Source organism: Bidens hawaiensis, unplaced genomic scaffold (assembly GCF_021521415.1).
Source record: "Bidens hawaiensis isolate Kalapana, Puna unplaced genomic scaffold, B.hawaiensis_p1.1 tig00012182_1, whole genome shotgun sequence".
Classification (NCBI taxonomy): Eukaryota; Viridiplantae; Streptophyta; class Magnoliopsida; order Asterales; family Asteraceae; genus Bidens; species Bidens hawaiensis.
Genome location: NW_027491980.1, coordinates 284,979 through 310,268, shown reverse-complemented (window position 1 = coordinate 310,268; position 25,290 = coordinate 284,979). Strand labels below are relative to the sequence as shown.

Here is a 25,290-nt window from a genome sequence, read left to right as displayed (position 1 = left end):
GGATGACTTAATGGTAAAAGACCATCGTTAACTGGCCAATCTAGCCGTATGTAGGCTTTAAAAGTCTCAAAGTTATCTCCAGTTCTGGAGAAAACTCACCAGCCCAAAAGCCTACTGGTGGTACCCCTCAAGATTGAACTAGAGATCACAAAGATCTCAATCTTCCTTCATTGAACCACCCATACCCCTTCAAAGTGTTGTTTATGAGGATTGGTCCTGAGTCTCCATTGAGAAATCAGACTTACTACCACTACACCACGTTGAAAAGGATAAGGAAAATTGGAAATAAATAAAACCACTTTTTGTGTATTGGCCGATAATAATACCACCTTTAAAAATCACTACCAATGGTCCCACATTTTAACTATTTTTGTCTCACTGGTCCTCCGTTAAAAATACTTAACGTCGTTATGTTTTTTCCCTAGTTTCAAACCGATGTTTTAGGGCTTTTGATCAGAAGAACGATACGAGTCGACCGATGTAAAACTTCTCTCGAAATGGTGATCCAAACGACGAAACAATGTTTCAATTCGGGTGCTTGAATTTCCAATTAACAAAAATCATGCCATTTGAATCACCGTTTCGAAATAAGTTTTACATCAGTCGACTCATATCGTTCTTCCAATCAAAAGCCCTAAAACATCGGTTTGAAACTAGGGAAAAAAACATAATGACGTTAAGTATTTTTTAACAAAGGATTAGTGAGACAAAAATAGTTCAAAGGTGGGACCATTGCTAGTGAATTTTAAAGGTGGGATTATTATTGGTCAATACACAAAAGGTGAGATTATTTATTTTCAATTTTCCAAAGGATAAAAACATGCTTAAAAATGTCTCAAGTAAAACTAGAACCCACAACGTTTTAGTTGAAAGTCATACCTAATTCCCTAGAATATTAAAAAAATTTGATCTTTAAATTTAAAATAATGATAAATTCTTTTAAGTTTTAATGTATTAATATTTTATTAAATACCAGCTAGGCTCTATCCTTTGAAAGAGAGGGATAATTTAAAGTAACTACAATCATAATTCATAATTGATGGAAGAGAATAATTAAAAAAATCATTTGTGAATTTTGGCATGTTCTAGAGAGTAAGAGCATTTAAATCTATCCAGTGTAATTTGTGACGGATGTTTTTATAATTTAAAGAGTGGTTTATGATATTGTAAGTAGAGGAAAAAAATATAGTGATTTTTCTGTATATTTTAAAAACTATTGTTCACCTCCTATAATTTTTTAACTAGTATTGGTACCCGAGCATTGCGACGGACGCGTTAATCCATGAAATGGGTCGAGTTTGCATTCCGTGTTTTGAATACGCGGAAAGTTCAATATGTAACAAACTCTAGAATGCCTTATGCCTTATGCTTCGTTTTAATAGGAAAAATCAGCAATAGCACCTTCATAATACCCGAAAGCAACATAAAACAACTATCAATCTGTGCGTCCAAAATTGTGTTCGTATACGTATATATAGTATAATTCTTTAATCAATGATGAAATCGTAAGATGATACTTACGTGACTTTGAGTTATAAGAAATCATGTATACAATAGTAGTTAAAGAAAAAATTTGTTTTTGTCTGTTTTTTTTTTGAGTTGAAGGTTAATTTAACTGTGGCTATTATATATGTAATTTAGAAGACCCAAACAACATACATAAACCCTAAACCCAAATTGCTGAGAGACGTAGAAGTCGATTAACACCTCAAAAAAACAAAGAAGAAACCCCAAACAATGCAGACAATCGGTATCAGGTCTTGCGGGAAAAAAAGTAAGTTTAAAAGAAGTGGAAAAGGATGAAAAATGAATAAAAAAACATGTTAGGGAGTTGCGAATCTGGTGTTGGTTGTTGCTGGCGAATCGCCGAATGATGCAACCTTTACTAAACGACCGGTCGTCATCGTTTGCTTATGGCGTGTAAACCAAACGACCAGAAGAGAAGTAAAAAATAATAGAAGCTGATAACCATCATTAAAGCATATGGTAAAAACAGACAAAAGGTGCATACAGTAAATAATTTCTAATATATACAAAAAAATTTCAAGGGGCCTATATGTACAAAATAAATTGAAGTTTAAACTACCGATGTGAAAAACTAATTTCTTTTTCCCACATGTATAAAAATTAATGGTTAGTGTTTATGAATTGTAACATTTGTGAGGTAACTAACATTTGCTTTTTATAATATATATATATATATATATATATATATATAAGGTGGAGTTATAATAAGAAATGAATTGTGTCTAAAAAGTGTAAGAAGTAATCTGGTGCGTTAGATTTAGTGATCTGATGATTTAGATGGAAATAGTGTTTTTTAGGCGGTGTGTTTTATTTTAATACTTGTTTTATAACACTCAAAGGGCATAATTGTCTAGTGTGTTGTATTATATATGGAAACAAAATTAAATTACAACACCAAAAACAAATCGTAATCTGTATTACAGTGTGTTTTAAAACACAACACCAAATATTAATCCATATTTAGAACACAACATCAAGAACACCAAGAACTAAAACACACCAATAATTAAAACATAATTAGTATTAATTCTAACTACAAAAAAATATATATTAACTACATAATTAGTATTATTCTATTTTTATGTAGGTTCGTTCAAAATATCATCATTTTTCTCAATCGTTCATCCAGGCTCATCGTGTTATTTTTTTATGTGTTTGTTGTGTTAGAATTCCAGATTGTTGGATTTTTGAACACGCAACACCCGATCTCCCATCGGAACTGAACCTCGTCTCTGTAGTGCTCGAGTAACGCTGTTGTTCGGCCTTAGGGTCATTGCCGGAACGTCGGTTCACAGGCAGAATCCTAGTTCGTCGGAAGAAACAAAACAACCAAGAAAAGCAATTTAATAATATTAATAAATATTAGAAATTAAAAGGCAATCTACTTACATCACCAAAATTACAAATAAAAAGTCAAACCTCATGATTCCACATCGTCGGATTTTTGGACATCATTGCTGGATTTTTGAATTTTTTGTTTAACACATGTGCATCTCATCTTTATTTTGCAAAAATTAATTTGATGCTGATGTTTTTCTTAACATACGGTTGCTAAGAATAAAGAATATTATAACCACAAATTAATTCCAAAAATAATACTAAATGCTTGTTATAATAACTCATAAATTAATTTCAAAAATAATATAATACCTATGGACCATCCTACCCTCCTATGTTATATTTCATCCAATGGTCCGTATCACTTCTTACATTTTTTAGAAAAAACCACTTCTTATTCTAACCTTGCTCTCTCTCTCTCTCTCTCTCTATATATATATATATATATATTATTCTAACCTTGCTCTCTCTCTCTCTCTCTCTCTCTCTCTCTATATATATATATATATATATAGGGGTATATATATATATATAGGAGATGAATCATGCGAGAAGTTAAGTTATAGCGAGAAATTAATCTGGGCCATTGATTACATTAATCAATGGTATACATTGATAATGGCAAACTGGTAATTATTAATAATCTCATATACATGTTTTTTTAATGTTAAAAGGGTATTTTTGTATTTTAAATGTATACACTCAATAATGAAACTCCCACTTGTGACTCCTAAAATTAAGCTAAAAGCATTTATAATTATCAAAACATAAACGATTTAATATTAGCTACATTTAATATTCGTTCTTTTTGAAATGGGTATAATATTTGTTCTTTGTTAACGTTCTTTAACTAACGATATAGGGAAAAACAGATTAATACTTTTATGGATTCTATGCCATCGTAATATACACAACATCAATTTTACATGCGCTACATTATTAATTATGACTACACAACATTTGAAAGTGTGTCTACACTACATTGGTTTTATCTACATTACGTTAGTTATGTCTACACAACATTTGAAAGTGTGCCTACACTGCGCTAGTTTTGCCTACACTACATTAGTTATGACTATACAACATTTGAAAGTGTGCCTACACTATATTAGTTTTGCCTACACTACATTAGTTACGACTACAGAGCATGAAAGTGTGCCTACACTAAACTAGTTTTGCCTACACTATAGTAGTTATGACTATGCAGTGTGCCTACACTATATTACTTTTGTCTACACTAAATTAATTACAACTACTTAACATCTGAAAGTGTGCCTACACTACACTAGTTTTGCCTACACTACATTAGTTATGACTACAGAATATTTGAAACTACATTCATTTCGACTACACAGCATCTTAAAGTGTCCCTACATAATATTACGTATCTATATATACATTACATAAGATAAACCTACGGTATATTAATTGATTGAAAATCAAAGAAAAAAACTTCACATTTGAGATCAAATAAAATATAATAATAATTAGCCATGTTTTAAATAAAATGATTTTAATGGATTTTAATGGTTTAAATTTTAGATGAAATAAAAAAATAGTTTGTAACTTACCATTTGTTAATAACTTATCATTAATAAACTACTAATGAGTATAAGTTACAAAATAAAATATTTTATATTTTATTTATATACCCTTGTATTTAAATAATCAGAAAATAAAAAAGAAATTTTTTGGTTGGTTAGAATTTCTTCTCACACTTCTCGCACTAAGAAATACTTTTAAAATGAACCAAATACTATATATATATATATATATATATATATATATATATATATATAAAATACTTTTTAAAAGTGGTTGTGAGTGGTGAGAGAAAGATAATAATAAAGATATAAAAAAATATTATTTACTTGAAATGGAAAAAGAAAAGATCTTGACTTTTAGTGTAATTTTATATTTGAAGATAGAACAATGAATGTAAATACTCCAATAGAAGTATGAAATTCTTTTTTTTTTCTCAAATAGTGTGTTTGTGGTCCATACATTGCTAATATACTAGATATGAAGAATGGATTTGAACTAGAGTGAGCATAAAATCAAATAATCAAACTAGGTTTTTAAATTATGGGAGTCAAACATATACCAACTAGTTTTATGCCAGTTCGGTGACCATGTAACTTCAGACCTTAAGTTTTCTTTGGGAGTTCTCGGGATCAAAGAACATTGGGTGAGTTGGGAGCAACAACGTAAGTGAATTCGATGCACTAAACTTTTAATTTCTTTGTCTTCTTTTATTTATTTTTTCTAATAAAGTACTTTCATTCAAAATAAATAAATAAATCGAATTATTGAAGGAAAAGTGAAGATTTGGAATGGAGGCTATAAAGAGGGCCAACCCAACCACTTTGGAGGCCTAAAGTAGAGGAAAAGTTTGCGCCCTTACCGAGGAGAGTTGAGAGATGAAATTATAAAACTTATAAATCTAACTTTTGAAATTTATCTAGCGATTGTCGCGTTTCGTATAAAAATAAAATATATTTAGTTTTGTTTTGAAAAAGAAGTTTGCTTTATGTATAATACAAATCAATGGAGAACACACACACACACTTCATTTTGTTTTAAATTTATCGAGCAACTTGCTTCGTATATGAATTATAAATTTTAGATATTATGAATGGGATTTTTATAAATACAAGTTCACGTGTGTGTATATATATATATATATAGGGGAAAGTTAACGTACAATTTAAATTAACGTGCTAACTGTGCGAATCAAGTATTGCAATTATATATACAAATAGTGTAATTATGTAATTACATCGTAGTGTAATTACACTATGCTGTAATTATAGTGTATAATTACACTACTTGATTCTCATAGTTAGTACGTTAATTTAATTTGTATTTGATGCAAACCCAATATATATGTGTGTGTGTGTGTGTGTGTATGTGTGGTGGGTTATTGTACAATAATGGCTTATCATACATTACATAAGCGACCTTCCGGAGCGTTAGATTACAGAACACGCTGTGGCAGTTCCATAAATAACCCCAAAACTAGTTCGTGATTAAATTCATCGATTACAAATCGATTCTTATCCAAATTCTGAACTTCACGCTCTATTTCTTCCAATTTCTAAACACTAATCGGAGCTTAAAGTATGAAATCTCAAAAGTCAAAAACCAAAATCAAAATAGAACACCGTTCAACATCAAGAATCTTCAAAAATGATCAAAAAATTGATGATCAAATTAATCGAATTGATGTGTAGAAGGATTTCGATTCATCAATCGATTATGAAATTGCAGAATAATACACTCAATTGTGCTCTAATTAGGGTTCAAAATATTATATTTAAACATTCTGAACAAAACTGAAGACACAATATACATTTAAATGTTTTGACCAAAACAAACACACTTTAAACTTTCAGGACAAAATTTTAAGACACTCAGAGCAAATGACCAAAAAGAATTACACAGTTAAAACGTTCATAATAAAAATCTAAGAAGTTCATAACAAAACTTAAAACATCCAGAACAAAAATCAAAGAAATTCAAAACAAAAAACTAAGAAGTTCAGAACAAAAATCTAAGAAATTCATAACAAAACACTAAGAAGTTCGAAAAAAAAAACTAAGAAGTTCGGAAAAAAACTTAAAAATTTTAGAACAAAAAACCAAGAAGTTCAGAACAAGAAAACTAAGAAGTTCAATACAAAATTTAAACACTCAGATGAAAAACTTTAAGCACTCTAAACAAACCTTAAAACGTTCGAAGCTCAGATCTAAAATTAAACTATTTGTAACATGAGATTGAACGCTGAAATCACTTCATATAATCTCGTAATCACCAAAATATCATCAATCAACCATCGATTTGATCATCGATTTCATCATATGAACAAATATGGAACGTATTTAGACTTCTATCAAGTGAAATTAATTTCCAATTTTCAATTCAATTGAAGTGTCTGTAATGGAGTCAATGATGATGGTTGAATGGTCGTAACGATTAATTGGAAATGGAAACAAATTGAAAGAATTTATAATATTGCCACCGCGTGTTTTTCGAGATCGATGGTGTGGGTAGTCGCGTACGTAATGTAGGACAAGAATTATTGTATTTGATCCTTTATCCCCTATATAGGGGAAGGTTCAAATGAGAACCACCCCTTAATTTAAACTTTTAAAACTAATATTAACCAATCATAGAATTTTGTTTTTCTCCTTTTATTTTGTTTAATACAGGGCTTATACGTAATTTACCATCCCCGTATTTTCCTCACATCTCTCTCTCTCTCCCTCTCCCTCTCCAATAAAAGAACGGATTTTCTAGGGACACTGCCCAATTGCTAAAACACCGGCCTATACGCCGCGTATAGGTCTATACGCGGCGTATAGGCCGGTGTTTCTAGAAAATCCAACCAATTTTGTCTTATTATGTTTTTTTTTTATTTTTTTTCTTTCTTATTTTGTTATTATTATTATTATTATATATTAATTAATTAATTATTTATTATTTAATATCCTTTCGGTGAAAAACAGTTAACACATATATATACCAAAAATCATTGTTAAATCTGTACAAATAAAAGAAAATACGACAACTAAAACATAAAATCTACGTGAAGTCCCCCATGTCCATGCCCATGTCGTCGTCGTGGCCCACGAGCCCCCCGAACACGTCGCCAACGTCGGCGTCATCCTCTCCCCTGCGCCTCGGCCCCGAACCGTCCGGGGCATCTGTGACATTTGAGCCAAAACAAGGTACACCTCAGTACGTATTTATCGATTAAGCAAATAAACGCCTTTTGCGTAACAAACGAACGATTAACCGAACGGGTCGGGTTATGACCCAGAAATCCCGGGGGGGCATCTATAAGTGTTATACATTTAATATATGCTAAAATATTAGTAATATGACCCTAGTTCGATAGCAAACAAGTTAAACGAAAACATGCTCGTTTTACTACCCGCTATAGATTTAAACGCGAAAGATAGTTACAAACCAAGCATTGTATCATCCGTTAAGCCGAAAAAGACTTACCAAACACTTATTTGAAACGTTTTAAGCGATTCATGAAAATATTTTTGATTTTTACAAACATATAGTATGTTTTTATAATTTTACACAAAACTAGCCGAAAAACACTCGTTTCGCACTGTTTGACGCACCCGATAAGTTTTTCGCGCCAAAAACCAAACCCGAACTAAATTTAGATTGGGCTTTCGCACTTGGGCCTGCAAAATCAGTTAATGGGCCAAAAATAAGCCCAAGGGGGGGGGGCCTTTGGGCTTCCGGTCGCAATCAAGAACCCCCCCCCCCAAGGGTTTCTTTTTTTTTATATATAATCAAGGTGTTAGATATTTTACACATCAAAACTTGTGTAAACTGATCTCCATCAAATTCTCCAGCCAAACTCTCAAGAAACCCTAAGGTAAACAACTTAAATAAGCTACTTTTTACACTTGTTTAACATTGATTAATACCAAATAAACATAGTTTGATTGCCAAAAATCATTCCTAACCATGTAAAACCCTAAAAATGGTCCATAACCATGTTTTGAACATACACATGGTGAGGAACCTGGTTTGATAGCTTTTTTGGCCATAAACACGGCTTAAAGGGTTGAAACAGCATTTTTACGGTTCAAAAGTTTGTTTTTATGCACTAGCCGAAACCCTAAGTTAAGGGCTGTTATGTTGATGAAAAATTGCTTGGTTTGTGACATAGGACTTGTATCTGGCCTACATAGGAGCTTACGGGCTGTTTAGAAAGGCGGAAACGAACCAAAACCGCTAAGGTAATGTCGAAACACTCGTTTACGGGCTGTTTAGGTTAAGGTTGTGATGTGCATATTATTAGGCCTTGAAATTTTTCAGGGACATCAGGGACCATGTAATTGAGTCCCTTTTCAAATTTGGTAATTTTTCGACCATCCGAGAATATTTGGCGAATTTATTACCGAATTTGGACGTTTAATGGGGAAAAATAGTTAAAATACTTCAAAAATTATGAAATTTTTCTGGGAACTCAGATTTAATTTATTTTGATCACATATGTATTTTGGGATCATTTGGAGAAGTCTAAAGGTGTTTTGTGCATATGCGTTCGTGTGAATTTTTATAGCCGAATTTGGGCCAAAAAGAATATTGCACGAGCTTTTTACATTCTGGAAATAATACAGGTTGTTTTGGGACATAATTTGAGTATTTAGGAATTTTTGTGGAATTTTTGGAAATTATTTGGGATAAACGGACGATTGTCAGGCGAAATATAGCTGATAAAATAAATTTCTATAAATTAATAAATCAGTAAATAATTCCAGAAATATTTTTATTAAAATCTACATATTTTAATTGATAAGTGGCTAAATTTTCATAATTTAATGATTAACGGTTAATTAATTATGCTAATTTGAAGATTAAACAAATTCAGTTTTTATAAAAACCGGCAAGTTCGCGACAAACGAACCTGCGGGAATATCAGAACACCAAGAGTGATCAGAAATCATATTTTTGGATTAATTAAGTAAAAACAAACTTTTCTATGAGAAACCTGGACAATCCGGATAGATTGTGAGCGTTTCTTCTTAAATCAAACTAAATAAACGGAAACGGGCCCCGTAGCTAATCTAGGACCCTAGTATGTGATCCTTCTTTATAACTTAATCATTTCATTAACCAATACATTTACCCAAGCTTATTTCCCCATAAATGTTTTCTGAACGTGTAAACGAACAACTTGGTCCAGCTGGGAAAACGGGAATCTGAGCCAAGTTCGGTTTTAAGTAGTTCCAGCTATACCCAGATTAGTTATACAGCCCAGTTTAGTATTGAGATTATAATAATATTATAATATTAATATTATTATAATATTGATTATAGGAAACCGTGATTGCAAGTTATACAAACCTCGAACCGACGTGCTACTGATTATCTACTAAACAGTGAGTTTCATGACCCCACTTTTTGGACTGTTTTACGAACTTTTGGGGTGAAAAGCATGTTTGCTTATATCTATATAATTATTTGAAACATGTGATGATGTGAATTATCTAAGTGCTAACACATGAAAGTCCCCACTAACACAGTGATTAACTTCGAGCCGGTGGCTTGTGAATAGTACTATTGGTTTGACAAACCCAGGCGAGGCCAGCACGGTTTGCTGAGACATTATCCCGTTTGCACATGTCCATATTTTTACGAACCAGCTATGTAGTGTTAGACATAGCTACTTGGGGCATAATGTGGGCGGAAGGGGAGCCACAGTGGTTGATTGAGCGTGGGAAATGGAGACACGCAGCACGAACAGTCCAGGCTTCACTGTAGCTTAGCATAATTACATCATTTACATACATACATACTTATTTCATGATTACAAGTGTTAACTTGTGAATACTCATAACTGTTTTCTTGAAACTCGTGAAACTCACCAACTCTAGTAGTTGACCCATTTTAAACGAGCTTTTCAGGTGTGATACCGAAGTTGGAAAATCCGTGAATTTGTGCTATCTGTTACTAAACGTGATCGATGCGGTGTGAATAGACGCAGACTTACTAGTACGAATAGAATAACTTACAAGTATATTTTGTTGTAACACCTAGTTTGTAATCAAATATAGATCAGTGTAATATAATGTAAATTAGTTGTAATGTTTCTTTATAAACAATGTTGTTGATGCTAGAGGTGTCTGTTACATTCCCGTTTTACGCTTCCGCATTGTGCTAGTCGGGGTGTGACAAAAGTTGGTATCAGAGCCATTGGTTATAAAGGATTAGGTTATCCCTTAGGGTACCTAAAATATAACCGTAGGCTCGATTAACTCTGGGAAATATTTAAATAATAATTTAATATTATATACTGATGGATGTCCGGGATGAACTTGTAGGGCAAGTGAGTTATTGTGGTCCGGAACATAATAACAAACTTGCTTGTACGAGGGAATTCGGGGAGAAGTCGCGAAATGTGTGGTTAGGTAAAGGTGGCAACATATGTGTATAAAAAGTAATGTGTAAGTATATATATATATATATGTAACACTCATACGTGCTTATCTGAATCAAGGTGTATAAATACGTGTACATACGATACTGTTGATGACGGTAAATTTTATTATGAATATTATATTCATTTATATTCCGTATTAATTTTAATAATAATTAAAATTAAAATTAAAAAAAAAAACTAATATTATATTCTAATATAATTAATATTAAATTTGGCTTAATTAATTAAATCTTTTCGACAATAGTTAGCGCTAGCAATAGTTATTATTCTTATAACTAACCTTTGTACAGAGTAATGTCAAGGAATAATGACTACGTACTGGAAGAAGAACCGGTAATCTCTGCTGAAGAGGAGGAGGATCCAGAGGAGAATCCAGAGGAGGAGGACCCAGAAGAGGAACCGGAGGAGGATGAGGAAGAGGTGGAAGAAGTTATTGTAGAGAGCTACCCAGAAATGTTCATGATCTGTCCGGCTACATATGCTATAGTTATTTCATGATTACAAGTGTTAACTTGTGAATACTCATAACTGTTTTCTTGAAACTCGTGAAACTCACCAACTCTAGTAGTTGACCCATTTTAAACGTGCTTTTCAGGTGTGATACCGAAGTTAGTAAATCCATGAATTTTTGCTATCTGTTAGCAAACGTGATAGATGCGTTGTGAATAGACACAGACTTATTAGTACGAATAGAATAACTTACAAGTATATTTTGTTGTAACACCTAATTTGTAATCAAAGATAGATCACTGTAATATAATGTAAATTAGTTGTAATGTTTCTTTATAAACAATGTTGTTGATACCAGAGGTGTCTGTTACATTCCCGTTTTACGCTTCCGCATTGTGCTAGTCGGGGTGTGACAGCATCCACATTGTCGCCCCGTCCGCGTCTCACGCCAGACGTGCTCACCTCGTGGTCAAAACTTGGTGGGGGGGGGGGTGGTGGCGGTGGCACAATGTACTGCTGTCCAGACAGCTCCGCTACCCGACTGGCAACAAGCCTGTCGATCTGGCGCGACATCTGGCTCATCCGCCAGTCAATCTGGCGCGACATCCGCCTCATCTCCAACTCTAGGGCCTTCAACCTAGCGTCGGTGGCGGGACCCAGATGCACCGCGCGATATGTGCGTGAAACGTGCTGCGTGGGCCCCTAGCAACAAAACCACAAAAATACGTTTAATACGAAGTCGAATTAAAAGAAACGATAAAACGATAATATATTAAAACGTACCTAAGATGCGCCCGGATCCTCACGTCCGGCACCACCGTCGTCTGAATCCCCGCTGGCCCCCTCCCCCGCGTCGACAGGCTCATGGACATGCTCCACCTCTGGTGCCGCAATCGGGGGAGGCTCGACTAAAGGCACCGGGACGTAAGGCGCACGTGCCCCCGCCCCGGCCACCAGTCGGTCCCGCGGGCCGTGGGGCCTGGGGAACGTACGCACAATGTGTATGCCGCCGCAATGCTGGCGGTCCAGCGGGCAGGGAGGGGTCGGAGTGATACGCAGGCCGTCCACCAGGTCTCCATGGCCCAGAGATATCGCAAGCTGGGTGACGTACCCGCCACCCATCAAGGACCCTCGTCCCTGCCTGAACTGGTACGCGACAAAATAGTCTGCAAACCCCCTAGCGAGGTTGCAGTGCCTGTGAGTCAGCAGACACCTAAAAAAAACAGGTCGCGTAGGCTGCAGTGATCCGCGTCCTGATTGCGACCCGCAATCGACATCGCAATCAGCCTGTGAAAGTACCTGTGTAATATAAGATAATAAAATTTATTAACAATAATAATAATAATATAATGTTATATTCTATTATATTATACTATATTATCAATTATATTATATTATATTATATTATATTATATTATATTATATTATATTATATTATATTACGTTATACTAAACAATAGAATACATTTTAAGAATGTACCTGTGCAGCGGGTCCCTAATAGATGAGACCTTGGATTGATGTCCAAGGTCCTATCCCCGAAGTCGTGATCGCTGATGGCCCGCCACCATACCCGTAGCTCGTCCTCCGGCTTCTAGTGGATGCTCTCCGTGTATATCGGGCTGCGTACCTTCTGGTGGATGCTCGAACATGCGGAAGTAAACCTTCGACTGTGTGGTATTGACGCCTGGCACCCTCATTCAATCTCTAGCGTAGCAGGCGCGCGAGGCCTGCAATAATATAATATGCAATAATATAATATAATAAATATAATATAGTATAATATATTAAAAACATAACAATGTGGAGTAAACTTACGTAACGCGTATCGTGGAGTAAACCTCCAGTGTTAGCTCCCGGTGAGCTGATAGTGGCATACTGAAGCATCGGCTCCAGGGCGTATCATGTCCAATGTACTCAGCCGCCAGCTGGTGCGCGTCACAGGACTCCAAAAACGGTCAGGATATAATCGTGCTAGGAAACGGGTGCATCTGGCGCAGGCGAATGTATCGTGTGTGGGCGGGAGTACCCTCATCAAACTTATGAGGGTAGGTGAGCAACACGTCGTTGCCCTCCGGGGGTCCGCGGCCCCGCCCCTGGCCCTGCCCGAGCTGCTCGAGCTCGTGCTCAATCTCGTCGTCCACAAACTATAATAATAATAATTAAAACAATAACAATAAATACTAATAATAAATACTAATAATAATATTTATAACAAATAATAATAATAATTATAATAAAAATATTAATAATAATAATAAATAATAATAATAAATATTAATAATAATATTTATAATAATATTTATATTAATAATAATATTATTATTAATAATAAAAATAAACAGAAAAAAAAATTATATCAGACGCCGCGTATAGGGCTATTCGCTGCGTCTGATAGTCCATGTAAACCGACGGCCGGACTCCGGCCGACAGTTTTATTCATCCAAACAACATAATCATCATCACATCATCAACAACACATCTTCATCATCATGTTAACCTAATCATCATCACTAATATAATATTAAAAAAATACCTCCATATCGTGTCGGTGTCGGGTGAAATCTCGTCGGCTCGTTTGGTATTCCAGTTGGTGTCCGTCCGATATAGGCTTGTGTGTGGATGCTCGGTTGTTCGCGCGGGAGTTTTGAAATTTGAAAGTGTGGCAGCTGAGCAGGCGTCTGCTGATATAAGGGGTCCTAGGCGCCGCGTATAGGCCTATACGCGGCGTCTTAGGCCTAAGTGTGGCAGCTGAGCAGGCGTCTGCTGATATAAGGGGTCCTAAACGCCACGTATAGGCCTATACGTGGCGTCTTTGGCCTATTTTTTTTATTTAATTATCATTATTTATCATTATTTATTATTTATTAGTTATTAATATTAATATTAATTTGTTATTTAGTTATTATTATTTATTTATTATTATTATTATTTTTATATTATTTAGTTATTAATATTAATATTAGTTTGTTATTTAATTATTGTTATTTATTATTATTAAAATTATTGTTATTTATTATTTATTATTTAATATTTATTATTATTAGTTATTATAGACTTTTTGTTCATTGATACAATGTCCTCTATAAGTTGTCTAGATCTACGTTAGAGGATTCTCTTCTCCAACCCTTGCGTATGTCTTCGTACTCCTTCAAACGCTGTCCGAACCGTGTTTTCCATTCGAGCGCCGCCGGTACGACGCTTCTTTCCCAATTAGGGTTTAGCAAAGGCATTGGGAAATCCCCTACCAGGTTGATATATATCCAGTGATCACCTCCCCAGTTAGCGATGCCTATAACTTGTGGATCCGGAACCAAGTCAGGACCGATTCTCAATGGGAAGTAAGATTCGGTCTGATTGCCAACTAAGTTGACAAACACACACGCATATGTTTGAGCAGCCACGTGCCCGTGACCGGGTAAGCTGAACCAACGACTCGGCGGTGCCGGTTTGACCGTGTTGTAGTACGGAATGCTGGAATGAATCCAGCCGTACAATCTGTCATCCTCTTTGCTGAACATCGCCCTCCACCACCCTTCGTTCGTTTCCAGCTCGTTCTGCATCGCCCGCCTAATATCCGGCCAAACTTTTTCATGTATCCCCAAACCCACTGCAATTGATCGAAAACCGCAGTTACCATCTCGGCATACGTTTTTGACGTCTGCGACGAATGGCTGGGCCCAGCTAGGAATGACGCTCCAAAACGTTTCTATCGCTGATACTTGCGCTGGCGAAACCATCAAAGGAAACCCGAGGGGAGCTCCCGTAGGTCGTCCACGAGGAGTTTTAAACCGCGACGCTGACTGGGATAACGAACGAGTCAGCGAGGATGGGGTGGGGTTTTCTTGGTTGGGCCCTGTGACGAGGATGGGTTGTAGGAGCTGTGTCTGGGGAGATCTGGAGCGGGGGTGTATGCGCTGTGCCTCAGGGGGATCTGATTTTTTGGGACGCCCCCGAGGATCCTCTCTTTTTTCTGGCTCCTTCTTTTTAGATTTCCCTGGAATAGCAGACAAGAGCCTGGCGAAAAAACTTTTCTTTTGATTAGGGTCATATATGGACGATAGCGTATCTATGATGTCTAGTAGACCTGCTGCGTAGTCTGGAATCACCGGCTCTATCGTCCCGTATCAAATGACGCTCCATGTTGAGGCGACGGGGGTCGTACTCCTGAATCGTCGGCGACTAATACAGGACCTTCTACCAGTACGCAAAGTCCGTCCCCGTTTCCGTGCTATATAGGCCCTTAAATTTTCTCCTTATATTCTCGGATATGTGTCACCTGCATAAATTTTTGGTGGCATTAGGGAAGACCGCGTCGCATGCGTTCATGAGGGCCTGGTCCGCATCAGTCAGGATCACGCATGGCTCCATGCAGTCGTAGAGCATTTGTTTAAGTTTCTCCAGAGCCCAGCCGAAGTTCCTCTGCCGTTCCCTGATCACAAATGCGTCGGCGATACAAAACGACTGTGATGTCGAGGTCACACCGATAAACTGAACCAACAGCCAGTCGTACATGTTGGTGTTGTACGTCGTGTCAACCATCAGCACCTCGGGGAACGCACGCCACATCTTATGCGACTTACTATGACAGAAGAAAATTTCCTCCGTCCTGTCGTCGGTATCACTCTCCCGGGTATAGAACGTGAAACCATTGCCTGCGAGAAAGTTTTCCAGCGCCTGCATTGGATGAAATAAAACTTTGCTAAATATTACAAGCACGACAAGTACACGTTAAAACTACAAGTGTTTTGAACTACCTTCATAGGATGTCGCCTAGTAGCCAATCCCTCCTAATCTTGGCGGTGTGGTTGTATATATCTTTTAATACAGGTTGCACACTGGGAAACTTTTCGCAGAGGGCTGCTTCGATTTCTTGCGGCTTCACGTCGGCCTTGTGTAAACTCTCAACCATATCCAGCTGGTCGGTGTTCATTTTTCTAAAAGACGCACACCCCTCATCGAATTCAATGAGATCGTGGATGTGAGTCTCGTTTACCACTTGAACCCTCCAACATGCACCCCTCGAGTCGTACCTGCCCAGGATCTTAAACGGACAACATTTTTTGATGTTGCCGGTACATCTAACCGTCGCCTTTATTTTGGGTTCGCCTCCACGATTGCATGCAAGGTCCACGGCGTTTTTCCTTGACCGCTTGGCCACAACAACAAACCCATGCTCTCGTCCTCTAATTTTTACCCATTTCTCCAGCTCCTCGCAGCTCTCAAAAATCTGAAACAGTTTTACGCTAATTCTTAAGCCGTTTATTAAATAACATACAAACAAATAATATTAACTTAAACAAAACACACGGTGTCTTACAACATCTGTTTTATACGAAACCTGCACCTCGCGTATGTAGTCGTCATCGTACCCATCTTCGCTATTTGGGGTTTGGCCTGGCATAATCATTTCGCCCATGGTGCGATGAAGACTCAGTTCCATAAAACCGATCATTTGCTACTGGTGGCTGGTACGATGACGTGGCCTGACCTCCATAATCCGACCAGGCGACAGATGACGGGTACGAAAGCTGTCTACCGTAATCCGACACGAAGTACTCCTACCATACATAAATTAGAAATTCAAACAACAGTGCCGGTGGTAATAATTAATAATAATAATACCTATAATAATATAAAATATAATATTTTAATAATAAATAAGAATATTAAAATAATAATAACATAACCGTATATTTACAAAAAGACTGTATAACGAAACCTGGTTCAAGTTTGACAAGCCCGGCGAGCCAGTGTTACCATAAAACTGTTCGGGCTGGGTAGCATACCCGACATACTCCTAACAAAATGTAATGCAGCATGTGTTAGTAAAAAAAACTACCAAATTCATACTAAATAAATATATAACGAAACCTGGTTCAAGTCGGGTAACCACGACGTGCCAAGTTGATCGTTAGCGGCGTAACCCGGGTCCTCCTCTAGAAATAAATGGTTAAACCAAGACATTCTGGGTATACATAGTACAAATGTTGTGTTGTTTTTTTGTTGAACGATGAAACATACAACAACGATTTTTATCATAAAGAAAGGAAAGGAGGGGAGCCGGCCTCCAATAATTCAGCAACATCAAGAAGTCGCGTATAGACCTATACGCGACGTCTAAGGTACGAGTTGACAACCTAGCCTAGCTTTTGCAGGGCAAGTTGTAATCCAACTAAGACGCCGCGTATAGGTCTATACGCGACGTCTTTCTCATAAAAAGACGTCGCGGAAAGATCTATACGCGGCCGATAGGGGAGTTTTTCTAGAAAAACCCACCAGCTTTTTTTGTTTTTTTTTCCTTTGTTTTTCTTTTCTTTTTTTTTTGTTATTTATAATAATTATTATTATATTACTTTAATTATGAATAATATATTATTATTCACAATTCGGCAAAGCGTGTTCGGTAGCAGGCCTTATATGGGAAAATTGACATTGCAAAACGACCCTTCAATTTATTGGCTGCTATCGTTATGGACCTCTTGAATCAGTTACGGTGATTACCTTGGGAAAAACTGACAGTGCCAAACGAACCCTTTCTTGGATGCTCTCGGTATCGGCACCTCAAATCCGCCTCTTCGATATCTTCAAACTCCAACGGTCTTGACCTTCGGCCACCACCGGCAACCGTAGTTGTGTTCTCTCAAACACATATCAGTCGTCACTAAGCTTAAGCTTAGGCTTGTTATTAGTTTTATTTTTAGTTATGGGTATTCTAAGTTGGTCATGTTGCGTATATTAAAGAATATTACGGCGTATATATATACGTATACATATATAGTAGAGGTGCGTTATAAGAATTCATTGCGCCTGCATAACCAACACCAGATCGAGACGCTAGTTTGATGAGTTTCAATCTCTCGGATCCGCGGTATCCGTTAATGGCAGCGAGAACGTGAGTCCATACTTTGGACAGATAAGTGGAAATTCGGTCATTGCTCCAGCTCAACGAGCACCAAACTGAGATATTAGCCGGGACTTACCTGAACCGGTTGACATGTATGCTGACGTGGATTTAGGTTCCGTGCTGGCACTGATATTAACACGTTTGCATAATACACAATGAAAGCACAAACTCAAACAACAATCCATACAATAGCAATTCTCTTCAATGACCAGTCAAACAAGAAGAAGAGAAAAATAACGAAGACAATTGCTATTGTATGGATTGTTGTTTGAGTTTGTGCATTCATTGTGTATTATGCAAACATGTTAACAAATGCTGTAAACAAACGTGTTAATATCCGGGTCAGCACCGAACCTAAATCCACGTCTGCATACGTGTCAACCGGTTCAGCTAAGTGCGAACTAATATCTCAATCTGGTGCTCGTTATGTTGGAGCAATGACCGAATTTCCACCTATCTGTCCAAAGTAGGGGCTCCCGTTCTCGCTGCCGTTAGCGGATACCGCGGATCCGAGAGATTCAAATTCATCAAACTAGCGTCTCGATCTGGTGCTGGTTATCTCGACGCAGTGAATTCTTATACCGCACATCTACTATATATATATACGTATATATATAAGCCAATAATTCTTTAATATACGCAACATGAACAACTTAGAATACCCCCAACTAAAAATAAAACTAATAACAAGCCTAAGCTTAAGCTTAGTGACGACTCATATGTGTTCGAGTGAACACAACTACGGTTGTCAGTGGTGACCGGCGGTCAAGACCGTTGGAGTTCGAAGAGCCAGATTTGAGATGTCGATAATGAAAGCAGCCAAGAAATTGAAAGTTCGTTTGGAAATGCCAGTTTTCCCAAGTAAGCCACTGTAACTGATTGAAGATGCCCATAACGAAAGCAGCCAATAATTTAAAAGTTCGTTTCGCACTGTCAATTTTCCCAAATAAGTCCTGCTACTAAACGTCCTTTATCGAATTTCCAATAATAATATGTTATTGATAATTAAATATTATTAATATTAATAATAATCATAAATAACATTAATAATAAAAAAAGAAAAGAAAAGAAATAAAAAAAAGGAAAAAAATAATAACAAGACAACACTGGTGGACTTTTCTAGAAAAACTCACTAACATAAATATAACATAATACAATATAACATAATATAATATAATATAATAATAATATAATAATATAATAATATTATATTATATTATATTATACTATACAATACGCTATACAAACGTACATCCGAAAGTCTTGCGTCGCCGCCTAACCCCGGCATCTGACTCTCAAGCGTACATCAGGTACCTAATAATAATAATAATAATAATATTTTAGTACTAATAATAATAGAAAACTAAATGCTTTAATACTAATAATTATATGTTTAGAATAAAAATAATAATAATATAATAATTAATATTTTAATAGTATATTACTATAATTATTTTAATAATATTTTAATAATAATAATAAAAAATATAATAATTTATATATAAATAGTATTTAAATATTATTATTTTAATAATAATAATACTATTTTAATAAATACAATAATAGTATTTTATTTTACTAACAATAATATTTTCATAACAATAATTTCTTAATAATAATATTAATATTTTAATAGTAATAATATAATAAAAATTTTAGCGCTAACGGTAACAATACGGGAAATCTATTTTAAGTTTAGGAGGCCCGATGAACTAGGGTTACCGTCAAACGGTCGGTGCCTAGATAAATTTCTAAAGTAAACCATTCACCAAATCTCTGTCCTAACACCTACAACTATGTCCTAACATGTAAAAAATAAAGATAAAACGAAACTTGGTTTAACTCCGACTGACCGTTAGCGCCGTCCGGCATCTCCTCGTCCGACTCCAGAAACATATATGGTTTCACTCCGACTGACCGTTACCCGTCCGGCATCTCCTCGTCCAACTCCGGAAACATATATGGTTATTGGTGTTGGTTGAATGAAGAGGGTGAGGGTTAAGAAAAAAAAATAAAGGAAAAAAGAAATGATGGAGAGGGAGGGGAGGGAGCCGGGCTCCAAAAATATACAAAAGACAATACGCGGCGTATAGCCCGTACGATCCGACAACCCTATGACAGGCCAGGTTAGGACGTCAAATCGTACCATAAAACGCCACGTATAGACCTATACGCGACGCCTAGGATGATGATGGGGCGGTGTCCCTAGCAGGACCCTAAAAGAAAATCCCTGACAACTTAAAGAAACAGATACCAGGCCCCTCTCCCCTTTCGTGACCACCATCGATTTTCTGGCGACAGTGATGTTTAGATCTAGCGATAGTAGGTGAGGTTGGATGCTAAGCACTAGGATTTATATCTCTTTCTCTCTCATCTTCAATTCCTTTTATTATTTGTTCTTGAGATTTATTTGGTGGTGCTCTCTTAATAAATTCGTTGTAGATCGATTCTGATTCTGGGTGGAATGAGAGATAAGGTCATGTTATTTAACATTAAAAGCATCCATGGAAGATTCTTCATTTTGTTACTTTTATATTTGAAGAAAAAGACCATCTCCAGAATTATGTTAACAATACTTTTTTTTTTTTACTTTTTATTGAATTGCTATAGGATGAGTATTTTGATTTTGTTTCTTTTTTCAAATTTTGCTTTATTGTTTGTAATATTAATCACTTGAAAATTCTTAAAATTATAAATCTTTGATGGCATTTTGGTGGAACGATCTATTACCAGTATGAATTAGTTCTTAATTGTCTAGTTACCAATCTAGTTCATATAGTCAATAATCTTATTTCTTGATATTAATATTGATGTGTATTTTGAGTGTGTTTTAGTTAGAGTTTATTATCAAATCCATATCAAAATGGTACATATACGTATCAGATGGAATTACACACACTTATCAAGTAATTACGTTATTTAATAATTAATTTTTTAGTGATTTGAGTTTGTTGATTTTGCTACGAAGACACATGACCAAAAATATTGTTTATTACATGTAACCTCATAAGCTACAGTTTCAAAAAGAATCTGTTTAGTTTACATTTATGTAAGTTCATATTTCAATTTTACAGATTTGAAATCAATAATTTACGTATATGTATCTTAGCATGATCAGTTCCAAAAAAAAAAAAATACTGAAACTACATATATGTAACTTCATAATTTACTTTTACATATACGGAAATCGTTAAGTTACCTATGTGTATCTTAGCATGGCCAGTTTCAAAATGTAAATACACTGAAGCTACATATGCGTAATTCCGTAATTTAGTTTTACATATACGGAAATCATTAAGTAACATATATGTATCTTAGCATGATAAGTTTCAAAATGCAAAAATATTGAAGCTACATATATGTAAACATATATGAACTACATATATGTAAATAGAAAAAAAAACTTTTAAGAATACGGTGTTAGTATAACTAAACTAGAAATGACAAGGATAACAGCAAAAAAAAAAAAACAAAAGAAAAAAAAGGAAAAAGAAACGTATATCGTTTAAATATAAAAAGTGAAAGAACTTTTCAAATAGAAATGATAAAAGGGCATTGTAAAAATAATAATCAGATAAGTATGCCTACAAATTTGGAAGTGATGAGAGAAAAAAGAAATGTAAAAGACATAAGTTTGATGGTCCAGAGAGAGCACAAAGATTTTTAGGAATTCCAGAATCAATATTTCTTGTGTACCGAATCTACCCTTTACCCTTTAAATTAATTTCCTTCAACTTTCATTTATTTACCAAATTGTCATCAACTATATCAGCCATTGATCTAATACATCAATGGTCTAAATTGATTTGTTGGGTTTTCTAGAAAACCATAGTTTTCAATGGAACCCTCCTATATATATACATAGATACATATATATATATATATATATCCTGGAAAAAATATTAGAAATAATTGGAATAAAATTAAAATCATACAGATTAAAAAGTGACCATGAAAAACTACCAAATAAAAAGTCGATATATTTGAAGAAAGAATCCAGTAGGCGTGCATAAGAATTAGAAGTAGAAAGGAAGATGCAAGGAAATGACATTAACTATTGCGCCAACATACAACACTGTTCATTCCACTAATTATTTAAAATTAATAAGCGATTATGTGTATAAATACCTAAAATATTTAACGGAAGCCTCAAGCCTTAGCTTTACCTACTAACAATATTGTGCCGGTTGTGGTCGCAAACTAGGTCTCAAGTTAAAATATGATCTCAATTGGGTTTTAACCCAGTGAGCTTTTAGACGGTAAGCTTTCTCTAAAACAAAAGATGATGGCTTGGGCTATCCAACGCTGTTTACGATCCATGGGTTTATGGAGTTGCTTTCTTGTCATTGGGCTATCCTGAATAACCACGAATAATTCGTTACGTTCCAAAATAAATATAACTTTCTTAAATGGAAAGAAATGGTTGGTTCTGGATATGAACGACGACCAATTCGAGGTTATGATTGGCTAATCAAAGCCTTGAATACCTTTATCATTCCTGACTTCCAAAAAATATATATATTTATCGGTTTTCACTTTTCAGGCTGCATGTTTGTATCGGCCGCCCATATGACATCATTTGTCCTTCGATCAGTTTTATTATAACAACTAATTGATTAATAATTCAACTCATAATAATAATAATTCCGTATTATATTTTTATGTTTAAACTCGAGGTGTGTTTGATTGGTTTGATCGAAACGGACAATTCAGAATTCAGAATATTAAAGAATACTTTAGTTTGAGATGGTGCCAATTTTTTTTTTAATAAAGAACTGAAATCGTCGATCATATCCTTATTTCTTGCTATGTTGGAACGGTGTTATGGTAGTTTATAAGTCGTTGGTGTAACATACATCGACTTTTTGCTTTTAAGATACAAGGTTTACTGAAGCTTCACATTACATTAAACGGAGCGGAAGTCAAGGAAAAGGCGATCCAAACGGTGATACTTACGGGATGGTGGTGTTTATGGAAAGCGGAAATCAGGTGTCAATCGATCCGATCATTGAGAAAGTCAAAAGCTTAGTTTTATTTGGGTGAAAAACAGACTAAGAGTCGCAAGTATAGGATGGGATACACGGTGTAAATTTAATTTCTAAAGTTTGTACTATGTTGACCCCTCTGGTTTAGCTTTTTGCCATCCTAGAGTGTCGTTTATTTGAATAAAAAGTTGGCCATTAAAAAAAAGGTTTAAGATTATTTTTACGTTAAACCCCTAGTCATTAGTGTCGTGTATTTAATCTAGAAATTACATGTATCAGAGCATTCTTAACTCATCCCCTATAATTTTGTGAGAGAAATTTATAAATTATAGGGTGGGATTGTGAGTGATTGTGAGTGTAAATTATAAGGTGGAGAGAGAAAAGGTAGTGATTTTTTGTAAATTTGGGAAAATGTAGTGATTTTTTGTAAATTATAGTGTGGAGAGAGAAAACTGTAATGATAAAAGTATAAAAAAATATTATTTAATTAAACTGTAGAGAGAGATGTGGTGTTAGAGCATTCTCATCCAACCCCTCATATTATGAGGGGTGTTTTTATAATTTAGAGAGTGATTCAGGGTGTTGTGAGTGGAGAGTTTTTATATTGTAGAGAAAGTAGTGATTTTTCTGTATATTTGAAAAGTTACTGTTCATCCCCTATAATTTTTTAATATATTTTGAAAGTGGTTGTGAGTGAAGGAAAGAGAAAAGGTAATGATAAAATGTATAAAAAGTATTATTTAATTGAAATGGAGAGAAAAAATATAGTGAGTTTTATTGTAATTTTTGGTTTGGAGATAGAAAATAAGATAGGAATGCTCTTATATAGTATAAGTATGGAGATGAGGATGGAAGACGGACTTTGAATGCTCTCATGTAGGAATCATGTGAATGTGTGATAAAGTTATATCTAGATTTTCGTGTTAAACATGCATCATTCAACTCATTAGACACTAGGAAAAACTTCATATTTTTAGCGAAACAAAAATTAGCATATCAATGAGACATTCTCATCCCTTATTTTGAATAGTTACATCTTTTAATTCAATTTCAATTTGTTTGAGTATCCGATTTTGCAATTCAATTCGTCATTCGTTGAGAAGATCGGAGGCAATTTTTCCAAGCCGCACACCACTAACGTTTTTTGTTCTTTGTTTCTCCTCGAATCATAGTTTTAACTACCACCAAGGTTATTCAAAATTAAAAATCTGGAATTTTCTAATAGTTGATATCACTATCGAATCCATATACGAAATTTCGGATTCGGATATCCAACTAATATCTGAATTCCAAAAAAGAATATATTTATTTAGTCATTTAAAAATATATATATTAAGGAAAAAAAATATATTTTGGGTATCTGTAAATTATTTGGAATATACGAAAATTATTTGAAATATATGAAATATTCAAAATTTCTAATTAAAATTGTTTAAAGATATTTTGGATAATTCGGATATCCGAAATATCTGATTTTCTGAAATAACTAACCGAATTTGAGATATCCGAATTTTCAGATATTTTGGATTCAGTGTTTCGGCCAATTCGAGTTCGGTTTAGGATTTAGATTTTTTTTCACACCCCTAACTACCACTCCTTATTGTTTATACTTATTCTTATTTCCGACCACTAATATTGTTTATTGTTTTTCATAATTAGAACATTGATCTATTGATCGTAAATTCACTATTGGTCTATTAAACTGTCGAGTCCGATGGTTTAATTCTTGTTATCGTCGGATTAATCTTCCATCGATTTTTTCTAAGTTGAACTCAAGGATTCGTCATTTTCTTGCGCTGATTTCTCAACAAGAAATCCGATTCATGGAAAACAAACATTATAGATGTGTTCTTCTCGAAAAACTAAGTGATTTACATTATTTATTTGCATGATTATCTGGAGATATAAGAAAGATGGATATGAAGGTTAGTTATGAAGGTTTTAGGGTTTGAGATGCAGAAGATGAAGATAAAAAATTTACGCCGGAAGACCAAAAATTACGTCGGAAGAGGAAAAAAATTACGTCGGGAGACGGAAAAAATTGCGTCGGACGACGGAAAAACTTCATGTTTCGTCGGAAGACCGGACATCATGACAAGTGGCGATATTT

At 35.1% G+C, this 25,290-nt stretch overlaps 1 protein-coding gene across 1 annotated transcript; it reads right to left on the bottom strand.

Moving 5' to 3' along the window:
- Positions 1-15,563: 15,563 nt before the first annotated feature.
- Positions 15,564-16,221, bottom strand: LOC143540175 (protein FAR-RED IMPAIRED RESPONSE 1-like). Its single transcript, XM_077033310.1, has 2 exons — positions 16,117-16,221; positions 15,564-15,965 (listed from the first exon to the last, which is right to left on the bottom strand). Exons 1-2 carry the CDS (start codon positions 16,219-16,221, stop codon positions 15,564-15,566), a joined length of 507 nt encoding a protein of 168 aa, XP_076889425.1.
- Between the last annotated feature and the right edge of the window lie 9,069 nt (positions 16,222-25,290).

What these genes read in the sequence shown, in the direction of transcription:
- LOC143540175 (XM_077033310.1), bottom strand. Translation starts at nt 16,221, where the DNA reads ATGAACACCGACCAGCTGGATATGGTTGAGAGTTTACACAAGGCCGAC. An exon ending in AGTTTCCCAGTGTGCAACCT is followed by an intron (nt 15,966 to 16,116) that starts GTATTAAAAGAT and finishes CATCCAATGCAG; the next exon opens with GCGCTGGAAAACTTTCTCGC.